Genomic DNA, 22,990 nt, shown 5'->3' with positions numbered 1-22,990 from the left:
CTGCATTGTGCTGTCATATGTATTGTGACTGCATTTACCATCTTGTGCTGCACTGTCTTTGTGGATTTGTAAGTACATAACCCTGTGGACAAAACAATTGTTTTACTGCAAGAACCTCCTGGCATCCTTAATTTATTCCTAAACATAGTAGTAGTCATTCCTTCCACATAGCGAAGGCCCATCCTTGTGTGTTTGAGTCCAGTGTAACCCATGTTCTTGTTCTTGTTGGACATTGTCAAGGATTAGGTAGGGGGCTCTGTGGAGACTGATGAGGGAAGGGTGAGTCCTTGTGGCAGGAGTTGTATGAGCCTAGGGAACACTTAAGGAGGACTGGATAGCTGGAGGAGACTGGAGCAAATAGCAGAAAAAGGACTGGATAGCAAGAGGACTGGAGCGGATAGCAGGAGAGGACTGGAAAAGGCAGGGCAGAGTGAGAGGTGGGAAGATATAGATATGGTACAGGTCAGAAAAGAGCAGGAAGCAGGAACCAGAAAGACAAGTTCAGGTCAAGGTCAAGGCAAGATCAGGTTTGGAGCAGGAGCAGAGCAAGATTCCAAATAGCAAGGAAAGCTGGGCAGGGCAAGGTCACAGCAAGGTTAAAGCAAGGAAAGATCAATGTTTAAAGCAGGACCGGAGCAGAACTGGAAGGCGAAGGTAAGGCAGATCAAGACTGGACAAGGTTCAGAGCAAGGCAGGACAAGACAGGGAAAGGATCAGACAAGATAAGGCAAGTCAGAATAGGAAGGAGGCTAGAACAGGAAGCCGTAGCTAAGGACAATGGCACACTGCTAGGATGGGAACCAATACTCAAACAAGGAATGTTCAGAGGGCTGGCCTTAAATAGGGTAGAGTCAGCCCGAATTGGCTGACTGCAAACCAATCAGGCTGCTGCTGGGCTGTGGCTGCAAAGGCCAGGTAATATTTAGTGAGGACCCCTGATGGCTGCTCACCTGGCCCAGTGGTTAAGGCATTGAGCCAGAAACCCAAAGTTCCCTTGTTCAGATCCTGACAGTCATAACTTAATATATCCAAGTTAGGGTTACAAGTAGTGATGGGCGAATTTGCGCCGTTTCGCTTCGCCGAAAAATTCGCGAATTTCGCGCGAAATTCGCGAAACGGCGAAAAATTCGCGAAACGGCGAAAAATTCGCGAAACGGCGCCGGCGTCTCGTTTTTGACGCCGGCGCCCGTTTTTGACGCAGGCGCCCGTTTTTTCGACGCCGGCGCCCGTTTTTGGCGCCGGCGTCCGTTTTTCGAAAAAAATTTTGACGCCGGCGAATTTTTTTGACGCGAATTTTCGCGGACGATTCGCGAATTTATTCGCTCGCGGCGAAACGCGCAAATTCGCCGCGAATTCGCACCTGGCGAATAAATTCGCCCATCACTAGTTACAAGTGTTTTTGTAATTTTAATCCTTGTACCCAATTCCAGAATAAATTAAGTGTGTAACAAGTGAGGTCAGGACTAGCGAATTCATCAATCATGTTTTCGCATTAAGCTGCATACTAACTCCCCCATAAAGATTTGGCTAAATACTCAATCTGAACCTTAATTTTTATTTTAAAAAAAGGCAATGTCTGAAGAAAAGATTGTTACATTCACTTGTCACATGACATTACATTAAAAGGGACCTGCAACCACAAGAAATACTTCCAAATTATTTTCTATTATGCTAGTCAGGAAAAATAGACCACGTATATACTATATAAATTATTTAAACCTTGTTTCCTTCAATTTTGGAATTCACAATCACAGCAAGCAGGCAGGTGCCATTTTGTAGATACTGTTATTAAGCCAAAATCTTGTTTATGCACCAGAATGGGGGACCTGATGCACATGCCCAAGCACAGGCTACACAATTATATGGTGGGGAGGGAGGGGAAATGTGAAAAGGCAGTGCAGAATTGAAAGAGTTTCATAGAGGCATTGTCAGGCATAGAGATGGGGAAGGCAATTTACAGAATGTTTGACAGCTAAGATTTTTAAATACCTAAAAAAATGTTTTTTACATTTAATTTGAAAAGGACTTTTATTGTACAACTTTTTATGTCTGGTCCCTTTTAAAGTATGTTAGGATTTGTTGTAGCCTGTCAGCACCCTACATAGAGTATTACTTTTGGATACCTCTCAGCACTTAAAAAGATAGATATATATATATGCACCTACAAAGTACAGGTATGGAACCTGTTATCCAGAATGCTTGTGACCTGGGGTTTTCCGGATAACAAATCTTTCCTTAATTTGAATCTTCATTCCGACACTGCCTCCCCCATAGTTTAACAATAATGATTAACATTTGTTATTAACACAGTAAATATTGTATTTCAAATTAAAACTGACATTTCCCTGATTTTACATTTTGTCAAATTTTAAAGTATTTTTTCTCATCCCCCGAAAGACCTAAAATGGAGGTTCTACTATAAATTCAACTGTCATATATTTGCACACATATTGCATTCTGCAGTGCCATGTGCAAAATTGGATCTAAAATTATTTTACCAACAGTGCAACATTTGCAGGTGAAGAGCAGGCTGAATGTAAGCACAGATACAAGTGTCTTTCTGAATAGCATTAATTGAAATACACAGCATTTTAAAGTATGATTTTGTCTTTTCCCTGAGCTAGTACGCTATCAGAGTGGAAGGACACTATTCATGTGTTATTAGTTACATAACATTGTCTTTAGTTCTGCTAGTGCCTAGTCAAGTATCAGTCCCTAAGTGGTCATGTGATTAGCTCTGGAACTTCAAGGGAATATGGATGAAAGCTATTGTGCTTGTTGGATATTTGACAGTGCCTCAGGCAATGAAAAATAATCATTTCACAGGGAAAACTTGTACAGATGAATGACAGGCATACAAAAATAAGGTCAAATAAAAAACAGTACTCAATCTGATCCAGAAGTAAATGCACGATGGATTTTTTTTTATCTTTCTAAACAGAAATATCTATCAGGTGATGACAAAAGGATAGGGAAGAGCAATAGCCATACATACTGGATGTATTTGCAAGTACTTTTGAGAAGTGGCAAAACACCTTTCCAGCCTGCTCTGATAAATAGAGTGATAGGGAACTTAAATTAGCACCAGCCTTTATGCAGCGCTAGTTTTAGTATCAGGACACATCAGGAGATTTACAAAATACAAACATATTTGTGCATCACATGCAATTGCAACAGACACAATTTAACATGTGGCTGCTTTTACTCTGCATTGCCAGTAAAAACTATGGTAATTTTTGCCATAAAATTGCACTTTGTTCCTCATTCAACGAGGCAGCAGAAACCAGCATTTTGGAACAGATCACAAGCATATCTTTGTGAGCTACACTTAGGGAGTTATTTATCAATGGCTGAATTTTAGAGTTAAATGAGCTTTTCTTAGACCTCGAATGAACTCCAATGGAAAAAACCTGAATCAGCGAGTTTGGGGTTTAGAACCCGAAAACTGGAATTGATCAATTTTGCCGCAGGACAAAAACTCAAATTGCTCGAATTGCTTGAGTTTTTTAGCGAAACCCTCTGAAAAAAAAAAAACGCAAACCAAGACGGCTATTAACATATTCAAATGGTTCAAAGGGACCTCTGTCATTGACTCCTACATGACCTTGACAGGTTTTAGATGGTGCATTTTTGAATTCAAGCCATTTCCAGTGTCAAAGTATAATAAATCTCGAAAAATTTTATTAAAAAAAAACTCCAAAAATTCTTTTTTTTACCCAAAAATTTAATTTTTGGCTCAAAAATACCCTAGAAAACTTGAATTTTTTGTGGAAAACAAAGCTTGCCACCGAATAAATTTGCCCCTTATACTTGCATTCCCTTCGGAAACACATTAAGGCTACTTGAAAAATGTTAATATTTCTAATAAGAACACAGCTTTAATTTGTTAAAGGGGTTGCCCACCTTTCAATTCACTTTTGATATAGAGAGTGTTATTCTAAGACAATTTGCAATTGGTCTTTATTTTTACGTGTTTTTTTTTTTAATTATTTCATCTTTTGTTCAGCAGTTCTCCAGTTTGGACTTTCAGACTTATGTAACCTTTAGGGGTTGCTGACTTAATTAAATAAGCTAGCTATTTGACATCTTGCTAGTAGGAGTCATTGTATCATTAGTTCATGTATAAAACACCCCTGTCTCTGGAGAAAGAATGGTGCCTTTTAGAGTATTAGAGGAAAGGAAGAGGAGTTGAACTTCCTTTTTCAGACCGACAGGGAACTGCTACAGGAGAATCAATCACTCACCTGAATATGGTATAAGATCCCAAGGGGAAGTCTCTGTTAATTCTTAGCTAGGATTTGACAGCTTGTATTAGAGAAGTGGTACAGGAGGTTATTGAGTTAGTACCCTAGTTGTACAAAAGTACTGTAGATGCCAGCATAGAGGCCTCAGTGCTAAGGAGGGTGTTTTTCTATAGAGAGGATCCCCATTCTATCAGCAGTGTCCATCAACACATCTGGATGGGTTAGACCAGTGATCCCCAACCAGTAGCTCGCGAGCAACATTTTGCTCACCAACCCCTTGGATGTTGCTCCCAGTGGCCTCTAAGCAGGAGCTTATGTTGGAATTCCTGGCTAGAAGCCAAGTTTTGGTTGCATAAAAAACATGTGTACTGCCAAACAGAGCCTCCTGTTGGCTGCCAGTCCATATAGAGGCTACCAAACAGCCACTCACACTCCTTTTTTGGCACCTCCATGGACTTTTTCATGCTTGTGTTGCTCTCTAAGTCTTTTTACATTTAATTGTGGCTTACAAGTAAAAAAGGTTGAGGACCCCTGGGTTAGACCATAGAGAATTGCTCATATTCTTTGTTAAAAGTTTTATTGAATTGAATTTTATTGAATTGTTTCCTACTGCATTATCAGTATATTAATTAAACGGTGTAGCTGACTGGATATCCTCCAGATGCTGTATAAGTAAATATACCTTCTAAAGAGGTCCTGGAGTCCATTAATTTCCACCTTTTAAGGACCAGTAACACCAAATTTTTTTATCTTCGGCTTGAATTTGACATGCAAAGTGGCACCTAGGAGAAAAGCGAAAAGTCGACACTAGCTTGAATTCCTCTGTGCGCTGAACCGGAAGTCAGCTTCATGCCGATAACTGAAATCACCTAAGCTTTTTTTTCAGTGTTTGCAGTATAAATTTATGTTTCTGTTCCTTTAGACAGCTTTGGGGTAATGATGTGAGCATATATTTAAACTGCAGATGCTGAAAACAGGTTTGGTGGCTTAGGTTAACGGTACGAAGCTGACTTCCGGTGAAGATTTGAAAAAATTCAAGGGGAAGTAAGCCTTTCCTATTATTATAGCTAATTTGGGGGTGAATTAAGCTTTAAACGAATCCTCTCATTGGTGGTGAACAATTTTCTCCCTGAGACTACAAATGTTCTTGCTTTATTTGTGAATGAATGGTTTGTCTTATTTTTTTGTTGTTGTTGTCACAGCTTTATTTGTTTGGCATTGTTCTCACACACAACATAGGGTAAGACTTTCTGAATCAGCAGCCCCTGCCCCTGGCTTTGATTTCACCTTAGATGGAGATTCCTTAGAGACATTCATGTCAGTTGCCACCTGCACATTGTACATGTTCAGGTTATATGTTTTATTAATAAAACTGTGCCCCATTCTATATATAGGATGTTGCAGTGTCCTGAGGAATATGGGTGGTTTAAGCAAATATGATGTTGCTGAAACACCGCAGGTCCATTTTCACCCTTTTTGCACCGTACTATAAGTACAGTTATAGTACTGGAAAATGCAAGAGCGGTTTGATGACTATAGTGGATGAGAACATGACTATCATCAGGTATAAGTGGGGCAGCTAGTACGGTAACTACTTTGCTGTGCACTGCTCCTCAAGGGAAAAAAATATATAACTTGTTGAATATATGCATTACAGTGTAACTGACATTTAGATAAAAGCAGGAACAAAATGCTTCAGAAGTGACGTGGTTAAAAGCAGTGAGTCACAAAAACAAAGCTCCCTTTTTCTTTGTTATCTTCTTAGGCAATGCCCTTTGCAGCATTATGGAATGAAATATCTGAGCTCACCTTGTTGTTCATTATCTGTAATCCAAGGTTTGGCCTATTTCTTTTTGATAATGTATCAACACACCTAATCCTGACTTACATAACTGAGCTTTGCGGATCAAGAATATGGATCTGCTCTCAACATGCCTAATATTTGACTGTGCAACCGAACAATTCTCTTCAGGTTGTTAAATGCTAATTATATGATAATGTGTCATTGTTCAGTGGTGCTCTACATCTGTAATTTACAGTGAATTGGTTTGCTAGAATATGAAGATCTTAAAAATGACTTCCATTTTTCATTCAGTTGCACTGAAGCCAGCGTCCGCCATGCGATAAATGCTTTTAATGTTCTCCGTCGGAAGAACATAATCTGGTTACATAGGTGATGAAAGGGTTAATGATGTGTGATATGAGAGCTTTAGAGAGACGGATGCTTTATAGCTTTGGTGCTGTGATATATTTACAAATGTGCTTGAAAAAAATAGCATCTCTCTCATAGACTTCTTTCCTTTATACAAACATTGCTTAATCTAGTAAATCCATTCCCATGGGTGAAATTATTCTGCTGCTTTTCCATCACATCATAGAGTCTTCATTGTTTCACTGAAGCAAAATGTGTCAAACAACCCTACCTTTCTAACCATGTCCCAAAAATGTGAAAGTGAGCTGCAAATAAAAAGAATAAAGCAGCATTTCAAAGATGAATATGTTCTAATTTTGATTTAAAGGGGAACTAAAGTCTAAAATAGAATAATGCTAGAAATGCTGTATTTTATATACTAAACTTGAACATGAACTTACTGCACCAGAAGCCTAAATAAACAAATGATTTATGTTTTCAAAGTTGGCCTCAGGGGGCTGTTATCTTGTAACTTTGTTAAACATCTTTGCAAGACCAAGACTACGCACATGCTCAGTTTGGTCTGGGCTTCAGTTGGGAGGTTAAGCTTAGGGATCGTCATAAATTATCAAAACAACACAAGTCAAATAATATCTGCCATAGAAGCCGAGACAACAAGACTGATTAATAATAAGAATATACAGACTGCACTGGGTCTATAGATACAAATCTCTACACAGTCACCCACTGCTTTTTAGGGAAACAAACAAAGCTGCTCAAGGTCAGAGAAGTTAGGTCAGGGGGCTCCCCCTGCTGTTTGAAAGTATGATTGTTTCCCTGCAGAGCAGTAAGGGACCGTTTGAAATTCTGTCAGAGCAAGTAAAATCAAGGGGGATTTTTACTGCATGCAGTCAGGTTTCTTATAAAAACAATACACATTTTTTAATGAAAGTATAATGGAGATAGATTTCTTTTTCATTAAAGAAAGTAAAAATGGGATTTAATTTTTTTGCCTTTGCATCCTCTTTAAAGAGGCAGAATTGCCTTTATACAACACAAGATCACTGCAGCGGCACAGCGCCTAACAAGGGGCACCGTGACTGCAGGGAGAGAAGCAGCAGCATTACCTGCTTCCCCCCTGCGGGTCTGCCTGGTATGACATCATCGGCAGGTGCCGCTCATAACTAACTGATCGCGGGACAAGGGGAGCGCAGCGTCACTTCCTGCCCCCTTCCCCTATGCAACTAATGTCAGGCAGGGAATTGTGGGGACAACAGCATCCCACCCACCCTTTTTAATTATGCTAAAAAAGCCATTCGCCACTCTAAGAGCACTACTGCGTGTAGTTTCTGTAGCACCGTGGATGCATTTTATGTTACTTTGTTAATGTATTATTATGTTTACTGTTCTGCAAAGAGATTCTCACAGTGGAAAGCTTTGATCCGTGCCTTAGCACTTTATGGAAAAGAATTGCTTTCACAAAATGGACGTGGTCAAAAATGTTGTCCCTCTTTCTGTTTCCAACATGTTGAGGTATGTTTGTTATTTCTTACACTTAACAGGACAACGACAATTGAAATTGAAACCACTTTCACTTTCTAACTTCCTGGCCATAATCATGTTTCTACTGGAATCCTGGAAGAGTAATAGAAGGCAGTAAAACAAGCTGTCCTTATTATCTCCATGTAAACGAATTACCGTATATACTCGAGTATAAGCCGAGTTTTTCAGCATCAAAAATTTGCTGAAAAAGTCTACCTCGGCTTATGGTGGCCATACACGGGCAGATAAAGCTGCCGATATCGGTCATTTGGACCGATTCGACAGCTTATCTGCCCGTGTATGGGGGCTTCCGACGGGTCTTCCCAATCGATATCTGGCCACGATATCGATCAGGAAGGTTGGATTTTTACCCGACCGACCCATCGGAGCCCCTTGGCGCATCGTAATTCGATCGTTCGGCCTTACGGCCGAACGTTCGAATTACCCCCCGATATAGCCATGCAGTTAGTGGCATATCGGGGAAAGATCCACTCGTTTGACGATGTCGCCAAACGAGCGGATCTTTGAGTCTATGGCCACCTTTATACTCGGGTCAGCGGGCAGTAGCTGTTTGCAGTCACTTTTAATCATTCCTATACCGACAGTTCACTTGGGGAGAGACTGCAATATCCCACAATGCCCTCTGTTGGTTATATGAAAGAATAACAGTGCGCCCTCTGTTGGTTATATGAAAGAATAACAGTGACTGCAATATCACACAGCGCCATCTGTTGATTATATGAAAGAATAACAGTGACTGCAATATCACACAGCACCCACTGTTGGTTATATGAAATAATAACAGTGTGCCCTCTGTTGGTTATATGAAAGAATAAAAGTGACTGCAATATCACACAGCACCATATGTTGGTTATATGAAAGAATAACAGTGACTGCAATATCACACAGCACCATCTGTTGGTTATATGAAAGAATAACAGTGACTGCTATATCACACAGCGCCATCTGTTGGTTATATGAAAGAATAACAGTGACTGCAATATCACACAGTGCCCTCTGTTGGTTATATGAAAGATTAACAGTGACTGCAATATCACACAGCGCCCTCTGTTGGTTATATGAAAGAATAACAGTGACTGCAATATCACACAGCGCCCTCTGTTGGTTATATTAAAGAATAACAGTGACTGCAATATCACACAGCGCCCTCTGTTGGTTATATGAAGGATTAACAGTGATGGCAATATCACACAGCGCCCTCTGTTGGTTATATGAAAGATTAACAGTGATGGCAATATAAAACAGCACCCTCTGCACATGGTAGTGGGACAGTGGGACACTGCACACAGTAATCCGTTTGGCAATTCTCTGTCACCATCAACTTTGCAAAGAAGTCCGGTTGATCGCTGGGGGGTCGCTTTGGCAGAATGTGCGCTGCTGGGAGACAGGGCTGTAGTTGTGTCTAGGCTTATACTAGAGTCAATAAGTTTTCCCAGTTTTCGTAGGTAAAATTAGGTACCTCGGCTTATACTCGGGTCGGCTTATACTCGAGTATATATGGTACCCTGTTTTCAGGAGGGAGCAGGGGAGGTTCAGGGGAAAAAGAAAACAGAAACTATACCCCTGAACTTTACCCCTGAACATTGTAGGTCTCAATAAAAATATACAGTATTACATTCAGCTGATTCATCCAAATAAATAATTTTCCTAAAAAAATATCCTTTTCTAGTAGTATGTGTCATTTGTTAGAAAAGCTGCCGTTTTAAGTACTAAGGGCTACCCTCTGGCTCATACGATTCACGGAACTCACACAAAAACCAGGGGAACACATGCATGCTAAGTTTTGTACTTTAGCACCATAAGAGTAACTTATATTTGAGCAAAAATGAGCAGCAGTGTAGTGCGAATTTGTCCCGTTTTGCGTCGCCAAAAAAATTGTGAATTTCCTGTGAAATGCGCGAAACAGTTATTTTATCCAATTGCATTAAAGTCAATGGGCATGCGGTAAATTGTTGCCATCGGCAAAATTAGCACTGGCGTCAAAAAAAAATAAATTTTCGCAGCAATTTCGTGAATGTATTCGCCGGCGGCGAAACGCAGAAAATCGCTACAAATTCACCAATCACGACAGCAGTGTTTTTGTATCCCCTTTAAAGGCATTTGGAACAGCAGACAACATTTGAAGCTTAGTTAAAAATTGGATTTACTTGGCTTTCATTTGTTCAGTAACTATTCGAAAAAAGGCAAATATTATTATTGGTTTACAACTGGCCACCTATAAAACAGACATGCTGTATGATTATACAGATCCCCCCACACAGTATTGATTTGCCTTGGCACTTGGGGTGTTATGCTTGGGATAAAAATTTTCACTCCCTTATATTACACCTATTTTCTGTATATACTGTGTGGCGTTACACCTATTTTCTTAATATTTGGAGCTGTACAGCCATATCATGTTTATAGTCCTTATTTTACTTATTTCGAAACTATTCAAGTCTTTTGAAAATGTATTTTCCCAAACAATATTTACAATATTATTGAAGGTATAGAAAACATCAAAGCTGAGCCTTTTTGTGGCTTGTTGTGATTTTTCAGCGTATGTTGTGATTTGAAGCATATTTAGAATATGTTCAACACAACTTTGCACCCTACTGATACAGTATGTCATTGCCACGTTTGAAGGAATAATGAATAATGCACAAAACAATCCGCGTAAAATTTTTGAATAAAATGTGTTTTGTTTTTTTTGCAGATGATTCAAACATACGGGAAATAAGGAGTATGAAAAGGAATGCGGTGCTTGTTGATGGTGTTGTATTGAACGGACCAATAATTGATAGCAGTTCCGGAGAAAAATTTGTAGAAGATGTATATAGGATTCTAATGAATGAACTTGTGTACAAGGCATCTGATGTTAATCAGAAGGTAAGCACTTTTAATGTATTACTGAATGTATAAAGAAATGAGGTAGAAATATACATCAGACAGCTAACCCTCTTAAAAAACAAACTGTGACTGTGACTGAGGTGTAATAGGAAAATACTCATTCTGCCATATAGTGAAGCAGAAAATGTACATCAAATGCTTAGACTTATATATCATGAAATAATGAAAAAAGAGTCGTTAAACTATACAAATACAAATAACAAAACCCATATGGTGAAGGGGAAAATGTCTAATGACTCCATTAGTAGTTTTTATGAATGTTCACCAGTATATGGGAAAAGATATGAATAGCATAGCAAGAGTTAAATAATGAAAAGTCCTAAACCAGGCACCATTGACAAATTGGACAGCAGTGTATTCTGGTTGAACCTCCCCAGCTAACACCTTTGAGGAGGAGCTCATTTTCCTTTTTTCCCCTGTTTCTCCCCTTTTGTTTTTTGTGGCAGAGAATCAGCTGTACCCTGCCCATACTTTATAGGGAATACTAGGACCAGATACTTTGGGGCCCATTTATTAAACTTCGATTTTTTCTGGTTGAGGTTTTAAGGGGGAAAAGTTTTCCTTTTTTCAGAGTGATAGCCTGCAAAGGTTCGTAAATTGTTTTTTTTGGGTAACCGGGTTCCCCCCTCCATTTTCTAACATATGGAACATAAACTATACATTGGGATTATGTGTAGGACAATATAACAACTCTATTTTATTTATTAAGGTTCTCTGGACTTGTGTAATGTAATGTATTTTCTGCAACATATACGTCCATGTAACTTTATCATTTCCCACCGTATGCAAATTAGGCAATGTTAGCACACCTTCTATTTGATTGCTGAAGTAACGCTAGTGAAAATTTTTACGCTGGCGTCCGTTTTTTTTTACGCCGATGCCCAGTTTTTGATGCCGACGCCCGTTTTTGAAGCCAATGCCTGTTTTTTTAACGCCAGCGTCCGTTATATTTGGACGCCGGCGACAAATTTTTGTCAGCGAATTTTCTTGAATTTATTTCGTGAATTGCGCAAATTCGCCGCAAATTCAGGCCTGGCGAATAAATTCGCCCATCACTACCCTCCATCTCAAACCTATCGAGGTCATGTAAAAGTCAATAGCAGATGTCTCTGAAGTTATTTCTTGACATTGTGATCTGAGCTAATCCAAAAAAGTTAGGGTTTTATAGCAAGGTTTTCCCTTTCCCTTTTTTTCAAGAAAAATCATTGATACATGAGTTCAATGGAAAGGAGTTTGGTCAACTTTATTTTCATAAGAAATTGAGATTAATTTAAGTTTTAGTAAATAAGCCCCCTACAGTTTTAATTTTATAAGGCATACTTACCTTTTAAATACACTTTGCATCAGGTTTCTGCTACAGAACGTTACACTTGTTGATACTTTACTCTGCCTTTTAGAAGTGATCCTTTAACATACCGTATATACTCGAGTATAAACCGAGATTTTCAGCGCCCAAAATATGCTGAAAAAATCGACCTCGGCTTATACTAGAGTCAGGCCTGTTTGCCCAAATATTATCGTTTGTACCTAGCTAATCCGGGAAGGAGATCCATGCGGCCCAGCACGAAACGATCCGTTGCCTTGGTTAACGTCGCGAGTAAGGTCACGGTGCCGCAGGACAGTGAACAGTGTGCTCGCTGCGTGTGCGCGCTGCGTATGCGCGCTGCGTGTGATGTCAATGCAGGCGCACTCCGCACTGGCCACATTGGTGCTGCTGGGAGACGAGGATACCGGTAATTCAGGAGAAGGAGCGTACTATGAAGGACAGGGGAGACAGAGCTGAGGGACACACACATTAAAACAGGAGAGCGATTCCTCGCTGTTGCTGCTCAGATGGTGAACAAGGCAGGCTGATTCAGGCCAGGGGGGTGGGGATTCCAGGACTTCCCATCCATGGGGTACCCAAACTCTCACTCCTCATCCTATGCACGACCCCCCAATAGACAATGGGGAGCCCAGGAAGCTGGATGTCGGCGACATATTGCAGCAATCACTGACAAGAGCCTTGACGAAGCCCAGGCAAAGTGAGTACAAGAGGGAGGGGGTAACTTTAGGTGCTGGAGAATAGGGATGTAGCGAACGTCGGAAAAAAAGTTCGCGAACATATTCGCGAACTTGCGCAAAAATGCGAGCGGTTCGCGAACGGTTCGCGAACCCCATAGACTTCAATGGGAAGGCGAACTTTAACATCTAGAAAAGACATTTCTGGCCAGAAAAATGATTTTAAAGTTGTTTAAAGGGTGCAACGACCTGGACAGTGGCATGCCAGAGGGGGATCAAGGGCAAAAATGTATCTGAAAAATCTGCCTGTGTGTGCTTGGAAGAGATAGTGTAGGGGGAGAGCTGTTAGTGATTTCAGGGACAGATGATAGTAAGTTTGCTGGCTAGTAATCTGCTTGATACTGCTCTGTATTGGAGGGACAGAAGTCTGCAGGGATTTGAGGGACATTTTAGCTTAGGTAGCTTTGCTGGCTAGTAATCTACTGTTCTCTTTAAACAACTGCCATACGTTGACCTTGTAGGCATTGTTTGCCCAGTTTTTTTGGACGCAGCCACTGAAGCACAGTTGCCAGAAAAAATATGCCATATAAATGCTGAAAATAGTCATTTTTCGCCATACGTTGACCTTGTAGACATTGTTTGCCCAGTTTTTTTGGACGCAGCCACTGAAGCACAGTTGCCAGAAAAAATATGCCATATAAATGCTGAAAATAGTAATTTTTCGCCATACGTTGACCTTGTAGACATTGTTTGCCCAGTTTTTTTGGTTGCAGCCACTGAAGCACAGTTGCCAGAAAAAATATGCCACATAAATGCTGAAAATAGTCATTTTTTGCCATATACGTTGAGTCAACGTATGGCAAAAAATGACTATTTTCAGCATTTATATGGCATATTTTTTCTGGCCTCTGTGCTTCAGTGGCTGTGGCCAAAAAAACTGGGCAAACAATGCCTACAAGGTCAACGTCGTTGACCTTGTAGGCATTGTTTGCCCAGTTTTTTTGGCCACAGCCACTGAAGCACAGAGGCCAGAAAAAATATGCCATATAAATGCTGAAAATAGTCATTTTTTTGGTCGCAGCCACTGAAGCACAGTTGCCAGAAAAATTATGCCATATAAATGCTGAAAATATAAATTTTTTTGGTTGCAGCCACTGAAGCACAGAGGCCAGAAAAATTATGCCATATAAATGCAGAAAATATGCATTTTTTTGGTCGCAGCCACTGAAGCACAGTTGCCAGAAAAAATATGCCATATAAATGCTGAAAATAGTAATTTTTTTGGTTGCAGCCACTGAAGCACAGAGGCCAGAAAAATTATGCCATATAAATGCAGAAAATATGCATTTGTTTGGTCGCAGCCACTGAAGCACAGTTGACAGAAAAATTATGCCATATAAATGCTGAAAATATAAATTTTTTTGGTTGCAGCCACTGAAGCACAGAGGCCAGAAAAATTATGTCATATAAATGCAGAAAATAGGCATTTTTTTGGTCGCAGCCACTGAAGCACAGAGGCCAGAAAAAATTAAACCAGTAGGGTTTGCACCCTAGTTTGTAACGGTGGCGGAGGGAGGAGGAGGACGCTAAAGGACAGCTGTGTGTGGAGTCATGAGGCTTGAAGAGAAGGACAGCTGCATAGAAGTCAGAACAAGTCTTCCGGCGTGCAGTAACCCTCCGAGATCCACCCCTCATTCATTTTAATAAAGGTCAGGTAATCGACACTTTTGTGACCTAGGCGAGTTCTCTTCTCAGTTACAATCCCTCCTGCTGCACTGAAGGTCCTTTCTGAGAGCACACTTGAGGCTGGGCAAGACAAGAGGTTCATGGCAAATTGTGACAGCTCTGGCCACAGATCAAGCCTGCGCACCCAGTAGTCCAGGGGTTCATCGCTCCTCAGAGTGTCGATATCTGCAGTTAATGCCAGGTAGTCCGCTACCTGCCGGTCGAGGCGTTCTTTGAGGGTGGATCCAGAAGGGTTGTGGCGCTGCCTTGGACAGAAAAACATTTGCATGTCTGACGTTACAGACTGGCCAAAGGGCTTTGTCCTTGCAGGTGTGCTCGTGGCAGGATTACTGGCACCTCTGCCCCTGGAATGTTGATGAGTTCCTGAAGTGACATCACCCTTAAAAGCATTGTACAACATGTTTTGCAGGCTGGTTTGTAAATGCCGCATCTTTTCGGACTTGTGGTATGTTGGTAACATTTCTGACACTTTATGCTTGTACCGAGGGTCTAGTAGCGTTGCGACCCAGTACAGGTCCTTCTCCTTAAGCCTCTTGATACGGGGGTCCTTCAACAGGCATGACAGCATGAAAGACCCCATTCTCACAAGGTTGGATGCAGAGCTATCCATCTCCGCTTCCTCATTATCAAGGACTGCATCATCCACGGTCTCCTCCCCCCAGCCACGTACAAGACCAGGGGTCCCCAAAAGGTCACCACTAGCCCCCTGGGAAGCCTGCTCCTGTTGGTCCTCCTCCTCCTCCTCCACAAAGCCACCTTCCTCCTCTGACTCCACTTCTGGCACCTCTCCCTGCGTTGCAGCAGGTGCCTGGGTTCGTTCTGGTGATTCCGACCAGAAATCGCGCGCTTCCAGCTCCTCGTCACGCTGGTCTACAGCCTCATCTGTCACTCGTCGCACGGCACGCTCCAGGAAGAAAGCGAAGGGTATTAGGTCGCTGATGGTGCCTTCGGTGCGACTGACCATATTTGTCACCTCTTCAAAAGGTCGCATGAGCCTGCAGGCATCGCGCATAAGCACCCAGTAACGGGGGAAAAAAATCCCCAGCTGTGCAGATCCAGTCCTACCACCCAGTTCAAAAAGGTACTCGTTGACGGCCCTTTGTTGTTGCAGCAGACGTTCCAACATAAGGAGCGTTGAATTCCAGCGAGTCTGGCTGTCAGAAATCAAACGCCTGACTGGCATGTTGTAGCGCTGCTGAATGTCAGCAAGGCGTGCCATGGCTGTGTAGGAACGTCTGAAATGGGCCGACACCTTTCTGGACTGGGTGAGAACGTCCTGGAATCCTGGGTACTTGGAGACAAAACGTTGGACTATTAAATTTAACACATGTGCCATGCAGGGCACATGTGTTAAATTGCCTAGTCTCAACGCTGCCAACAGATTGCTTCCATTGTCACACACCACTTTTCCGATCTGCAGTTGGTGTGGGGTCAGCCACCGATCGGCCTGTGACTGCAGAGATGACAGGAGTACAGATCCGGTATGGTTTTTGCTTTCCAGGCACGTCATCCCCAAGACAGCGTGACAACGGCGTACCTGGCACGTCGAATAGCCTAGGGGGAGCTGGGGGTGCACAGGTGTGGAGGAGGAGAAGGAGGACCCAGCAGCAGAGTAAGAAGAAGAAGAAGACGAGGTAGAGAGCGATGGAGGAGTAGAGGTGGTGGCAGAACCGCGTGCAATCCGTGGCGGTGACACCAACTCCACTGTTGTTGTTGAGCTACCCATTCCCTGCTTCCCAGCCATTACCAAGTTCACCCAGTGGGCAGTGTAGGTGACATACCTGCCCTGACCATGCTTGGAGGACCATGCGTCAGTAGTCATATGGACCTTTGGCCCAACACTAAGTGACAGAGATGCGGTAACTTGGCTCTGCACATGTTGGTACAGGTGTGGTATTCCCTTTTTAGAAAAAAAATTGCGGCTGGGTACCTTCCACTGCGGTGTCCCAATTGCTACAAATTTGCGGAAGGCCTCAGAGTCCACCAGCTGGTATGGTAAAAGCTGGCGGGCTAAGAGTGCAGACAAGCCAGCTGTCAGACGCCGGGCAAGGGGGTGACAGTCAGACATTGGCTTCTTACGCTCAAACATGGCCTTCACAGAAACTTGGCTGGTGGCAGATGACTGGGAATGGGAACAGGTGGTCAAGGTGGAAGGCGGAGTGGAGGGTGGTTCAGACGGGTCAAGGAGAGCAGAGGTAGAGCAGTAAGATGCTGGACCAGAAGGAGTGTGGCTTTTAGTTTGCCTGTTGCCTTTGAGGTGTTGCTCCCAAAGTGCTTTGTGCTTGCCGCTCATGTGCCTTCGCATAGAAGTTGTACCTATGTGGCTGTTGGGCTTACCAAGGCTCAGTTTCTGACTGCACTCATTGCAAATTACAATGCTTTTGTCAGAGGCACACACATTAAAAAAATCCCACACTGCTGACTTTTTGGAAGTGTGCGATCTGGCGGTAACAGTAGAAGTTGGCGGAGTTTGCGGTATTGGCGGCAATGGCGGGTGCGTTGGCCGGCTGAACACAGGTGCCGATACATGTTGTTGCCCTACTGATCCCTGCGGGCTGTCCTCCCTGCTTCTTCTAAGTCTTATTCTCCTACTGCCTCTCTGACTCTCCGTCTCTCCATCTGAACTACCCTCCTCTTGCTCTCTTCTACTAGGCACCCACAAAACATCAATCTCCTCATCATCATTCTCCTCAGATGCATCAATTTCTTCTGACACATCACAGAAGGAAGCAGCAGCGGGGACCTCCTCCTCATCACTCATTATGTCCATCTCTATCGTGTTCTCTGCCAGAATTAAATCTGGTGTAAGGTCCTCATCTCCTTCATCTTCTTCTGGCAATAATGGTTGCGCATTACTCAGTTCAAGAAACTCATTGGAAAATAACTCCTCTGACCCCAGTGAAGAAGGGGCACCGGTGGTGGAGGAAGTGTTACGTGGGGTGGCCATAGCAGTGGAGGATGAGGAGGATGTTGTGGTAAAGTTAGAAACGGTAGAGGATGGGGTGTGCTGTGTAAGCCAGTCAACTACCTCTTCAGCATTTTGGGAGTTCAGGGTCATTGGCTTTTTAAAACTGGGCAATTTGCTAGGGCCACAGGATTGCATAGCAGCACGGCCCCTAGCACGGCCTCTGCGTGGCGGCCTGCCTTTGCCTGGCATTATTCTTAAAAAAACAACAACAACAACAAAAACTCAGTTGGTTTTTCTGGAAACGATAATACACACAGCTAGATGGCGGGTTGAAGAAAACACTGTGCAAATAATGCCTACAAAGTCAACGTATACACTACTACAGCGGTGGATACGGATTACGTAAAATATATGAATGCTGCTTGAAAAAAAGTAACTCAAGTGGTTTTTCTAGAGACGATAATATTATCAATATTTAGACAAAATGTGAACAAGGTCACACAGCTCGATGGCGGGTTGAAGAAAACACTGTGCAAATAATGCCTACAAGGTCAACGTATACACTACTACAGCGGTGGATACGGATTACGTAAAATATATGAATGCTGCTTGAAAAAAAGTAACTCAAGTGGTTTTTCTAGAGACGATAATATTATCAATATTTAGACAAAATGTGAACAAGGTCACACAGCTCGATGGCGGGTTGAAGAAAACAGTGTGCAAATAATGCCTACAAGGCCAACGTATACACTACTACAGCGGTGGATACGGATTACGTAAAATATATTATGGCTGCTTGAAAAAAGTGACTCCGGTGTTTTTTCTGGAGACGGTAATATTATGGATATTTAGACAGAATGGGAACAAGGTCACACAGCTCGATGGCGGGTTGAAGAAAACAGTGTGCAAATAATGCCTACAAGGCCAACGTATACACTACTACAGCGGTGGATACGGATTACGTAAAATATATTATGGCTGCTTGAAAAAAGTGACTCCGGTGTTTTTTCTGGAGACGGTAATATTATGGATATTTAGACAGAATGGGAACAAGGTCACACAGCTCGATGGCGGGTTGAAGAAAACAGTGTGCAAATAATGCCTACAAGGCCAACGTATACACTACTACAGCGGTGGATACGGATTACGTAAAATATATGAATGCTGCTTGAAAAAAGTGACTCCGGTGTTTTTTCTGGAGACGGTAATATTATGGATATTTAGACAGAATGGGAACAAGGTCACACAGCTCGATGGCGGGTTGAAGAAAACAGTGTGCAAATAATGCCTACAGGGCAAATAATGCCTAAAAGGTCAACTTATACACTACTACAGCGGTAGTAAAATAAAAAAAGTAAAATAAAAAAAAATGAATATTAAAAAAAAAAAATTAAAGTTGGTGCTGCTGAACTACTAGGAGCAGCAGATTAGCACACCAGTCCCACTCCCCAACACTGCTAGACTAATAGCACTGGGCTCTTATAGTAGTAGTAGTAGTAGTAGTAGTAAAACAACAAAAAAATAAATAAAAGCAGTCCTTACAAGGACTACTGTTATTGCAGCAGTCAGCAGATGAGATCAGAAGCAGGACAGCTGCCCACTGCAGCTACATACAGAGCACTGCAGTAGAAGGTAGATTACTAGCCAGCAAAGCTACCTAAGCTAAAATGTCCCTCAAACCCCTGCAGACTTCTGTCCCTCCAATAACAGAGCAGTATCAAAACGATTACTAGCCAGCAAACTTTCAACTGTCCCTGAAATCACTAACAGGCAGCAGCTCTCTCCCTACACTATCTCTTCAGCACACACAGGCAGAGTGAAAAAACGCTGCAGGGCTTCGGTTTTTATAGGGAAGGGGAGTGGTCCAGGGGAGAGCTTCCTGATTGGCTGCCATGTACCTGCTGGTCTGGGGTGAGAGGGCAAAAAAAAGCGCCAACAATGGCGAACCCAAAATGGCGAACGTCGCGCGACGTTCGCGAACTTCCGGCGAGTGCGAACACCCGATGTTCGCGCGAACAAGTTCGCCGGCGAACAGTTCGCGACATCTCTACTGGAGAAGAGGCTTATGTGTGTATGAGAGACTGCTCCGTGTGTATGAGAGCCTGCATTATGGCCTTTACCCTCTGCCCATTCAAATCCTTCTTTCCACCAAAAAAGGTCCACAGCTCCCCTCACAGCACAGCTTCCTAATCCCAACTTTCACTTCCAAATTTAGTGCCCCCTATGATTTGATAATTGAATGGTCGATGGAGGATGCTGGGAGCTGTAGTCCAGTTAAAGAAAACATTGAAAGCTGCTGCATTTATCACCCTAGGCTTATACTCGAGTCAATAAGTTTTCCCAGTTTATTTTGGTAAAATTAGGTACCTCGGCTTATACTCGGGTCGGCTTATACTCGAGTATATACGGTATCTATAATTCATTCCTTGTGTCTTCTCAAAGCTTTTCTGTAAATTGTATTCAAGAATTATAATAACCTTACATTTGGGGTGGTGCTAAGGTGTCAGGGGATAATAGCCTGTAGGCATATTCCTAATGTGAAAAAGACACATACAGTATCACAGTATGGGTAATACACAGTATTGGGAATACCTAGACATTAGTCAATAGATAAGGGTGCCAAACAGTATTGTTGCTCCAGTTAATATACTGATGGAGTGTAGCAATTCAGATTAAGCTTGTGGCTTACAGTATTTTCATTAATATTGCATGTATCTGATTTAAATGCTTAGAGTGAAATGTGTTACAATTCCCAACACTTTTGCATTTGTGCAACATATTTATAGTTCAGTCTGATGGCATTTGAGATATATACTTATTTAAATTATTATCTGAAGTACATTATCAAGAATCAGTAGTAGGACCGTTGAATTAAATGACCCATCTAAGGAATAATTTTCCAGATGGAATAGTATTATTAAAGCAAGTTTAGTTATGCTGTAGACAAATTATTTTATCTTCACTAGAACTAAAAGATGTTTTTTTTGCCAATTTTATATTCTTCCCATGGTCTAGACATTTTAAATCCTTTTTGTTTTATCCTACAAGATCTTACAGAGATTCAATTGGGCGTATTATAGTATAATTCACAGGATACATGATAATGTTTCCTCTATTTAGGAACAGATATATATTTGTTGCTGGTTAAATCAGAGTCAGTGAATCATTCACCTAGACTATGTGAAGGGAAGCTGAACTGGAAAGGCAAGGGATAGATGCTTGTTCTGTATCAATGTGTAATTGCTGGAATTGCCAGGAAGTTCTTGAGTCGCAATTGTTTTATTCCTTTATGTTTCCAAGGGATACACGTTCAGGCTTTGTAAATTAGTTTTAAGAAAGAATGTTAACTCAAGCTGGTCACAGGAACAACCAGAATAATGAGTATATTGATTATAACATTTTTAACTGGAAAACTGGTCAGTTTTTTCCCTCTGCCCATGATTTGCATCGGCCATGCCCACTTATGGCCGATGCTCCCTAACAATTTTCAGGTCCATGAATTCAAACTGCCCCACCTAAATAAAGAGAAATTGGAAAGTGTGTTGCTTATAAGCATCTGAAATATGTACTTTTTTTGAGTGTCCAATGTAGATGCGGATAAATATCTTGTTCTTGTTGACATATTGCAGTCTCTATTATTTTAGGTGTGTGAATGGCAAGAGCCAGATCAACTGAAGAAACTGCTGGATCTAAATATAAAAGATAATGGAGAGCCCCATGAGAAACTTCTTCAGCTTTGCCAGAATGTCATAAAATACAGTGTAAAAACAAGTAAGAACAAAGTAATTAAATATTTTATTATATTTATCTATAAGCAATTTTTGCTTTGCTCATTGTCTGCCTTTATGGATTTAAGGAAAATATGCACACATCTAAGACAGCAGAGGAGGTGAACAGAGACTAAATTAACAACTTTTGAAATTTTAGTTTTTAAATACTGAAATTATATTGTTCTGCATTGAACTAATAGGAATAAATACATAAACTTAAGACCGATGACCCTATTTTACTGCTTTAGGCCCTTGATTTCTAATTTAACGTGTGTCATATTTGTCAGGGAGCCGGGAGCTCTCTCCAGGGTGGTAGTCTGGATCAAGGAGGAAGCCCTCTTGAGGGTGCAAGGTCGCGGTATCCAAAGGTCAAAGTCCAGGCAAGAGTTCAATGGCAAGCAGATCAGGATCAAATAACGAGAGTCCAGGCAGGGGGTCAAAACCAAGGCAGGAGCAGGAATCAGGATTCAGGAATCAGGAATACGGGAATACAGGAACCCAGGTTCAGGGTAGCAGAACCTATTCTTGGGCGCCATCCTGGCGTCCTGGGGGCCTTTTTATATTCAAACTTGGCGCCAAAGTGACGTCATTGAAGTCCTTACGCCGGCGTGCTTGCGCCGGTGTGTTTGCGCGTGCGTCGGCGTTGCGGCGCTGGCGTCCCAGCGCCCACGTGGGCCGACTGGGCGCCACCATCTTGGATTATTCGCCGCCGGGAGCAGACGCGCCTCTTCACGCTCCCGGCGGCCTTAACAATATTGATTTTTTTCAATTTCCGCCATTGCTACACCCCAGGAAGGCATGCTAAAAATAATTTTTATTTTTTAATGTGAAATGTGGCTTGAACAGAATGATACAGAATAAACATATGTTACAATTCAAGGGTCCCTCAGTATAAAAAACACAAAGAACAGTGCAACAGTGCAAGTGGTTACTTGAGTTACCAAAACCAGAAGAACTGATCTCTAATCTCATACTGCCAGGACCAGACAAGCACCCTCACACACTCTACCCCACCACCCCACACCACAACATGGCTCCCTTGCACCACAACTCTGATTTAGTGCTGGATAAGTATTTCTCTCATTATTTTCCGAAAAATACTCCGACCAAATCCGCACTGGTTTTTTCCCCTTATTTATCAATACATTTTCCCAAATATTTTTTGTGCATGAAAAAAACTGATAAAATAGTGAAAAAAACCTCAGATTATTGCATGAAACCCAGCGCAGATCAAGATATCTTCGACACTTCTCCCATGGACTTATATGCATCTTTGGCAGTTCTGTGATGCCGGATTTTCAGATTCTGACTTTCCATCCTCGGAGTATAATAAATCCTGAAAATAAAATAAAATAAATTGTATTTTTAACTTTTATCACGTGCAAGGGGAAGATGTGACATATCTTTAGAAAAGCCAAAGAAAACTTTATTGGAAAAACTTTTGCAAGATGGAGTGAAACTGTTAAGGTTAAAATGATGATTGACCTACTAGCATTCCAGATATGTGCACAACTATATGATTAAAAGTAAAACCACCTAAACCGAAAATCTGTCTTTTCCAGGTTTATTTTAAGACTGTAAATAACACTGTAGTGACAAGGTTGGTCACCTCCATTTATATTATATAAGAGATTAGGTCTCAAGGTACTGACTCACCAAGTAATGGAAGAGGTCCAGGTGCACCACACTGAACCTTCAGCTAAGGGAACGGATCAAAACTGTTTCATAGTAGAGCAGG

The 22,990-nt window shown here is 41.8% G+C and overlaps 1 protein-coding gene across 1 annotated transcript in view; it reads left to right on the top strand.

The window, feature by feature from the left end:
• Positions 1–22,990, top strand: part of gadl1.L (glutamate decarboxylase like 1 L homeolog) — a 143,247-nt gene that overhangs the window by 17,280 nt on the left and 102,977 nt on the right. Inside the window, exons 2-3 of the mRNA XM_018267472.2 lie at positions 10,634–10,806; positions 21,127–21,253. Coding sequence (XP_018122961.2) covers positions 10,634–10,806; positions 21,127–21,253 — 300 coding nt within the window. The remainder of the gene's footprint in view (positions 1–10,633; positions 10,807–21,126; positions 21,254–22,990) is intronic.

Source organism: Xenopus laevis, chromosome 6L (assembly GCF_017654675.1).
Source record: "Xenopus laevis strain J_2021 chromosome 6L, Xenopus_laevis_v10.1, whole genome shotgun sequence".
NCBI classification, from domain to species: Eukaryota; Metazoa; Chordata; class Amphibia; order Anura; family Pipidae; genus Xenopus; species Xenopus laevis.
This window is presented reverse-complemented; position numbering and strand designations above follow the sequence as displayed.